At 48.1% G+C, this 8,413-nt stretch overlaps 1 protein-coding gene across 1 annotated transcript; it reads right to left on the bottom strand.

The window, feature by feature from the left end:
• Positions 1-330: 330 nt before the first annotated feature.
• Positions 331-7,406, bottom strand: DCK (deoxycytidine kinase). The gene is made up of 7 exons (XM_062494067.1): positions 7,322-7,406; positions 6,390-6,508; positions 5,658-5,851; positions 4,898-5,045; positions 3,832-3,947; positions 3,263-3,362; positions 331-1,621 (listed from the first exon to the last, which is right to left on the bottom strand). Exons 1-7 carry the CDS (start codon positions 7,389-7,391, stop codon positions 1,595-1,597), a joined length of 774 nt encoding a protein of 257 aa, XP_062350051.1. The 5' UTR covers positions 7,392-7,406; the 3' UTR covers positions 331-1,594.
• Positions 7,407-8,413: the final 1,007 nt, after the last annotated feature.

Here is an 8,413-nt window from a genome sequence, read left to right as displayed (position 1 = left end):
GAGCAAAGATCTTAAAATCTTGCCTTTCACTGTGCAACCTTCACATCCTGCACAAGATTTTCTGCCAGACTTCTGCTACGTTCCATACAACATAAATATTACACAACGCTCTTGTACTGAGCACTGTCACACACAGTATGCACTTTATGTAATCCTGTGTCCCATAAGTACATTCCCCACACATCAAAACCAAAACAAGTGAAGTCCATCAGTTTCTCAGAAATCTTATTTTTTTACACCCAATACACCTATTGTACCAGTATTACATACCAGCAACCCACAATATTACTTCTTTCATGAGACAAGAAGCCAACACTACTGAGCACTAAAAAGTCTTTCCAACCAATTTTATTTTTCAGCCAATGGTTAGAGAATGCCAGCACAACTCCAGCCATAAAGGAAGAAATCTCATCTCCAACAAGCAGGCAGCAGAAGCACCACAGTAGACAATAAAAAGCTTTACAATAAAATTCTGCCTTCCAAAGCCGACTGTACACTCAGAAGGGTTTAAAGCAAAACAAGGCAGCTCACAAATCCCAGCACTTGAGATGGGTGGCCTGAAGTTTGTTTTCTGCACCTGGAACAAGAGGCTCAGGAAGCAGCTACTCCAGACAGGTCTCCCCCTTCTTACTCCATGCACGGGAGACCACAAAACCTACTTCCAACAGTGCAGGATCTGGGATAAGCACCAGAAGGCCCAGTGAACACATGGAGCAGCTGGAACAAAGGCAGGAAGCCACCTCTCACATCCCTAATGGGATTATGGGATGGTTTAGCAGCACGTCATTTACAGATGGAGGCTGTCGGCAAAATGCCCTTCTGCCCAGTACCTAGCAAATAAATATATTTCTCTCTAGAAGAACAGGACTGACCAGCAACAAAAGCAACACTGCTTTCAGAACAGCTAAAAAAACAATTGGTTAAAAAGCCCCAAACGTGCTAGGTAACAAAAAGGCCTTGAATATCCTGGTTTGCAGTGCCTAATAGAAACAGATATAAAAATTCACTCGCTATATACAAAATTTCAGTCACATTTGGATTTAATTCAGTGTATTCTATGAAGAACTTCTTCTGTCAAAAGCATCAGAAAACATTTTTGTGTACCTTAAAATGTAAAATTCCAGGTTATAATAGAATTCCCTCAGCAGCAAAAATGGTTTTTATCTTTTACTTCCTGGGAACAACAAAACATCCATTACAAATTCATGCAACTAAAAAAAAACCACTGAAGAATCTAAAAACCAGCTACCTTCTTCAAAATTAAATAGCAGTTGGGCACAATATAAATTAAAAACATCTATAAAATACTCTATAACTCACTGGTCTGATCAAAAACTGGCACAGCTTTTGGCAGTGCTCAGAATCCTTGTCTCTTTAGATTTTGTGCCTGTTACTTCACATTATACTGAACAGATGTACCCATTATTAATTTAATAATTTCACTATTCACAAAGTTTATTTATTCCTCACAACCAAATCACCAGCACTGAGCCGTGCCTCTCCAGAGGCTTCCTATAAAAGAAGGAAGAAGCTGCACTTGAGACTTTGACCGCACAGAAGTTTGGAATGGTTTGACTCTGTACTTCAAAGAGGATTACAACATGCTCAAAAATTCCTTGACCTGCAAAAAGAAACAAATATTGTCAATTACACTAAGTGTTTATCAACAGAAATAGGCAGCCAGCATACTTCCCTCTCCTCTGCTTTGTGCTTTACTGCAACCTAAAGAAACAGGGAGAAAGAAGCTCGGGCTCAGCCGTGCCATTACCTGTCCATCCCGAACAATTCCAGACATGGTACCTGTAATTTAGCAGATGCAGGGAGAGACACGATGGAAAGATGCTCACCCCTCCAGCGGTCCTGAGCTACAGCCCTCTGTCACAGAGGACTGCATTACAAGCAGGTGTCACCCAAACAGGAGGAGGATAATGGCCACCTCAAAAGAGCTGTCATTTGGAAACCAGCCACGCCCACTGCCTGCACACCGGCTGCCTTTAATGCTGGTGAACAACCCAGGGCACCTAATCAGGATGTCCCTTGCAATCTGAGGCTGGCAAAGAAATAATGAAGCAATACCTACCAAAAACACACTGCTCGGAGAAAACCCAACACTGGAGATCAGAGCAAAGCTCACAACTCCTGCCTTAAAGTTTCAGGAACATCCTAGGAACTAGGCTGAACTGGGAGCATTTTCCTCTGTCCACTCAAGGCAGGCTACTCCACAGAAGGACACGATGCTACTCTTTTGGCAAAGGCTCTCTTACACAGAGCCCATCTGCAAACATTTTGTCCAAATTCTTTATGTGAAATGGAAACAGATCTTGGATCACCCTCTCCAACTGTGACCCTTCCCCTCCCAGGTCAGGGCTCAAGAGGTGGGGGGAAAAAGAAGAGGTCAAATCCCTTCCTGTAGAGAATGGAACACGTAGCTGTGCCAAGACTAACTTGCAAGGCACCATAAAAAAATCACCCTCTACTTCAGAGAGTAGCATCAGTAATCTTGCATGGAGAAATTCAGGATTTACAATCAGGATTTACACACCAGGCAGTTTCAGGAGGAGCATCACAACAGAGGTAAGAAGAAAGGACCCAGGGTCTGGGTCCCCACACAGGACACACCAAAGCCCAGTGTGCCCAGCCTCATCAAGTGTACCTCTCCTTCCCTGGCTCCATTTAGGAAATGCCAAAAACCAGGGCCAACACAGGGCATAGGCTGTTCCCAGTTAACCCGACAGCTACCCTGGAGACAACTCCACCAAAATCCAAACTAAGTTGCCCGGGGCCTTACATCATCTTGTGCAGATGGGAAGCATGCTCCCTCCAGGAGGCTTCCATCTCCGGTCATTCCATTGACTAACGAGCTCGACCAGGAAGACTGACTGGTTTTAATCAGGTGAGCCCTTCCACTCCTGGGTGGACCAATGGAGATCAAAGGACAAAGCTGCTTTTCTGGTGAAGGAACACTTTTATTTCTGAAGAGTGGAAAAACGTGTGCAAACCACTACTGAGGTCTGTAAGTCACTGCAGCTGCTCAGCAAGTTGTCCTTGCCTGAATCCCACTGGGATTTAAGTACCAAATGCCTGAGCAGTTAAATGATAAAGGTTTGGCCTAGCTTTAAAGTATGTATTGCCATAAGCTGTAAAACTGCTCATTACCTGAACGGAACTCTGTGACTTAGATATATTAGAAGGGTGATTAGAGCGCAAGATGTATTTCAAGAGCAAAGTGAATCATGAGTTTGTACTCCTTGTGAAATTTTACCTTTTCGATCATGTGATCGTATTTGTCCTTTTTGCCTTTGAAGTCTTCGTTAGCATCGAGCGTTAAAATCGGAATTTCCTGCAGATAGTCAAAATCTGTTCTGTATTGGAAGAGGAACAAAGCAATATTAGTAGCTGGAAATAAAGCAGAGAGCATTCAAATCCTTGACAGCATTTTCATTGTTAAGAACCCCACATAAAGAACTGGATGTATAAATTACAGCAAGGAATTCCAAATTCACAGCGTGGCTCCTGGGATCCATCAGTGATTCCTGGACGTTGTGCACCCCCAGCACCCAAGTGAATAACAGCACACTGTGTGCATGAAACTGAGCTCAGCTGAAGCCTCTGCTGCTCAGAGCTCTGCGGGAGGAGAATGTGGAGCAGGCTGCACATCCAAGCAATAATGAACGTGCTGCAAAGACACTATTAAGGAAACTGATGGAAATGTGCCTGCAGTTTAGATTTACACATCAGGGGAGAAGCTGAAGCTTCACTGGGGGAAAAAGAACCACAGAACATCCTTACAAAGATTTATCCATCCTCAGGGAACCACTTAACAAACCCTACCGCAGTGTCCTGTGCTGCAGCCAACTTTCATGTTTGTAGTGAAGCTTCTCCAGATATTCAATGGGGATTTCTTGTTCTTCATCTCTTCCACGCAAGTAAATCCTATTCAAGCATTTCTAAAGGCAAAAGATGGTAAATGAAAATAAACAAATTGGTGTATTGCATATGCCAAGAGCACATAAATAGACATTTGACATTACAGACAAGCATTTCAAAATCTTGTTGAATTTGAAAATGAACAAAATACATTTGTGGCCCTTAGGAATTGTTTTCCAACATTTTCCATCATGTGTTCCCATCCTGAGCACACCTAAGGCCTCAACAGGAAGCCAAAACTACTTAAATGTCGTTAAATTCAAATATGCGTTCCTTTCTGAAACAGAAAAACAAAAAGCCCTGAGTTACTCCACTGTTTTACATTCTGCTTTTTTACAACCATAACAAAACTGAAGGCATGGAAGCTGGAAGCAAGAAAATATGGAAGTGATCTACAAGTTCATTTGAGCTCTTTCAATCTCATGTTTTCCTCTTGCTCAAGAGAGTTTCATACTCAAAAGAGATATTATTCTGTTCTGTCCTTCTAAACAAATATTAGATGGCCCAAGATCAAAGCATGGTCCCAAGGCCCCGCATACAGGGTGTGCTTTCACCCGGCTCCATTCCAGCTCCCCAGGTGTAGGGGCTTCACAGACCATCCCCACATCAGCTCTACCATTACTGTGAACTGCTGTGTCTATTCCCTGTACAGCTATATTCCCAAACTAACAGCTATTCCTAGAGGTACTTTGTACTATCCTGGAGTCAGTTGCTTTATTCCAGAGGTGTTTCCTCATTTGCTGTTCTCCTGTACTGCTTTTAAAATGAAAAAATCATTACCATCACAGTTGACTTGAACACACAAAGCCTCCATTTGAAAGAACATTGTTTTTAAGTACTTCCAGACCTAATCACAGCTCAGGTATTGCAGTCCTCATGGAACAGTGCAGCCTGAGCTGAGTTCTAACCATGAGGGGCAAGGCCCAGAACACAGACTTGGTGTCGGTGCTGTCACATTGGCACCCCTCACCTCAGGAGTGGCTCGGAGATAAATGATCCCATCCAGTGCCAGCCTCGAGCCAAACTGTTTATTTATCCAGTCGTGCCAGTCCTGGTAAATTGTCCACTCAGTCTCGTTCATGCAGTCAGACTCGTATAAATTAGCAGCAAAGATGTACCTGTGGACATCAGAGTGATGGAAACAAAATTTCTCTTGGGCACAGGAATCTCTTGGTTTGCCTCAAGTACAGTAACTAGAGGAGAAGCTGAGTGGTAACCTTCTCCTGGAGTGGAATTAAACAGCCACTATTCTCCTCGTGGAGCAGTGTGCATGAGCACCACCAACACCTGCAGCTCAGGTGTGCAGGCATAACCCACAGAGCACAGCTGGCTTGTACGCTGGGTCATTTATTTACAGCAAATTGTAACGTGTTATTTTTTGCAATATATCACAACAGGGGAAATTATGGGATGGGGTTCAGTTACCAAGTCTCACCTTGTGAATCCAGAAACACAGGATGGGGCATTTATTCAGACATTTTTTTTTTGTTGGCCATAAACAAAAACACAAGGAGCGCCACCTGAATGAGAGGAAGAAATTCTTCCCACAGGGGTGGCCAAGGACCAGAACAGCTGCTTAAAGAGGTCCCGGAGTCTCCCTCTCTGGAAGCATTTCAGTCACCTGGACTCACTCCTGCTTCGCCCGGCTGGGGGATCTGCGGAGCTCCCTTCCAGCCCCGCACACCCTGGCAGTTTGCACCTGCCCCCGAGGGCTCCAGCCCCACGCGTACCTGTCGCTGTAGACGGAGCGCTCGAAGAAGAGCGCGGGATCCCGCGCGTCCCGGAGTTTGCCATCCAGGGCGTGGAGCTGAGCCCGGATCCTGCTGAGGCACGCGTACGTCTGGAAGGTGAAAGCCCAGCGCTCCGGCTTCTCGTACATCATGCGCAGCACGTTCCCGCCGCTCTTCTGCGACGTGCTCAGCTCCTGCAGTCACGGGGGAACAAACGGAGAGCTGCCCTAACTCCGGCACGGCATGGCTGGGGAGAAGCCAGGAGCGAGGTGTCCCCCTGACATCTTACACTGAGTTCACCAAAACACACCCTGCTTCATGCCAGGGCTAAAGATAATCCAGTCCCTCAAAAGCCACTCGCACAGCAAATAGAGGCAGGATCACCAATGGAATCGCAGGTAGCTGGGAAAAAAATCCCACCACTAAAACCAGGTGAGCAGATCAAACGAGTTCTCAGCTTCCTAAGACACTTCAGAGCACGCTTCTCATGGCACAGGAACAACCCTCTCCACTCACCTGGTTAGTTCACAGTGGCTACAAGTATCTCCTGTAACTCCCCACTACTTTCATTCCATAACAGACCCAACAAACGGGAAAAGAGGAACTCACACATCGTGAAAGTAATCTGTGTTGCTATCACACAGAGTCTGAAAAATACCCAGTCTGAGGGATATACACATATTCTGAAATTAGGACAACATTTGACTATTTTTTTTTCACCCGTTTTTTTACCTCACAATCGTCTCCGGAGCTTTGCTGGACATTGCACCATCTAGCGACAGGCTCGGGAACCACTTCCCACTCCTCACTGGCTTGTTTCAGAACATTCACGAAGGTGGATTTCCCCGCAGCTGCAGGAAAAGCATCCAGCAACAACGCCAGTGAGACCCCTCCCACGGTGGTGTTATTTACCTCGTGTTCAACTCTGCCTTCCCGCCCCATAAACCAGCCTCCCACACCCACCGTGACGCACATCAATCCACGGAGCCACTGGGTTTTCCTTTATCTGAATTTAAACAGGTTTCACAATGCTCCCAGACGCCTGGTGATATTTCGAGGCGCGCTGTGCAGGGCCAGGAGGGGGATTCAGAGATCCTTACGGATCCCCCCAGCTGGGGAAATCCTGTCGTTCCGGCCGTTTTACACCACAAACAGGGAAAAGCTTATCCTGGGCTTCAACACCAAACAGGTGAATCAGTTAAAAAACTGTAATAGAAAAATCGGGGGTTTTCTTGTCTCCCAAATCCCAGTGATTTTACGGCGTCAGGGTAAAGCCTCTGACAATATGAATTGGCTTGTTTGTGCCTCCTGACCTGATTAAATGCCTTTTACTGAGGGAAACGGTCAGGAAAATCTTGTGGAAGGAAGCATCGCTGTCGTGCCGCTCTACCGTCGTGGGAGGAGCCCTCACACAAGGAAAAGAGGGGGGGGGGGGGTGAAACGGAGAGAAAAGCGGGGCGGAAAAGTAAGGAAAAGGGAAAGGGAGGGAAAAAAACGAAAAAAGAAAGGAAGGAGGCAGGCAGGAAATGAAGAGTCCGCAGAGTTGTGCCTCCCTCAGACAGCCGAAACCACCGAGAGCCGCGGAAGTCGCCTCCCCCCTCCAGGCCTCTCCAACTCACCCTCCCCCGTCCCTTTCCCCGCGTAGGCGAGAGGTGCCGACTCACCGATGTTGCCCTCCACGGCGACCTTCTTGAGGCGGCCGTCGGGCCTGCTGCGCTTGGGCGGGGTGGCCATGGCGGCCTGAGGGAGCAGCGGGGGGTGGGGGGGGGGAGGGGGCGCGAGACGCACCTGAGGGGCCGCGAGCCGGGCCCCGCGCGCGCCGCCTTCAAATTTAGCGCGCGACAGCGGCGGGCCCGCCGGAGCCGGCGTGACGTCACGGGCTCGCGCGGCGCGCGATGACGGCGCTGGGGGAGGGGAGGGGAGGGGAGGGGAAAGGGGGAAAGGGAAAGGGGGAAGGGGGAAAGGGAAAAAGGGAAAGGGGGAAAGGGAAAGGGGGAAAGGGAAAGGGGGAAAGGGAAAGGGGGAAAGGGAAAGGGGGAAAGGGAAAGGGGGAAAGGGAAAGGGGGAAAGGGAAAGGGGGAAAGGGAAAGGGGGAAAGGATGTGCTCCCGCTCTCAGCGCCGACCTTCCTGCCTCCGGGACACCGGGAAAGGGCCAAGGAGACAAAGCCACCCCCGGCCACCGACTGCTTCAGAAAGTCCTCCAGCAATGGCCTGGCACTGGGCACCCGAGCTGGCCTTAAAGGAGATCCGTCTCCAGTTTAGAGGGCCGTCACTGCAAATAATTGGGAAGACATTCTGGACTTCAGGATTTCTATGCTTTAGGGCTGGAATTCTCGACTTCAGGAAGGAATTGTTCCCCGTGAGGGTGGGGAGAAGGGTGCCCCGAGAAGCTGGGGCTGTCCCTGGGTCTCTGGAAGTGTCCAAGGCCAGGCTGGACAGCGCTTGGAGCACCTGGGACAGTGGAAGGCATCCCTGCCCGTGGCAGGAGTGGAATGGGATGGGCTTTAAGGTCCCTTCCAAACCAAGCCTTTTGGGGATTCTATGAAACCCTAAAACCTCCCAAACAGACCCTGAGCCCAAAGGGAACCAAGTTAAAACGGCAAAATATACTGAGCCAAAGGAGATGGGCACCAGCAGCGAGGCAGTTGTGGCCCCAATAAGTGTAAAAAATTCAAGTCCAAGTCAGGTTGTTAACCACCTTTTCCCTAATTGCCCTCCTGCCGTGCGTGTGAGGAACTTACCACAGGGCCGGGCA

This window comes from Cinclus cinclus, chromosome 5, assembly GCF_963662255.1.
Source record: "Cinclus cinclus chromosome 5, bCinCin1.1, whole genome shotgun sequence".
Classification (NCBI taxonomy): domain Eukaryota; kingdom Metazoa; phylum Chordata; class Aves; order Passeriformes; family Cinclidae; genus Cinclus; species Cinclus cinclus.
This window is presented reverse-complemented; position numbering and strand designations above follow the sequence as displayed.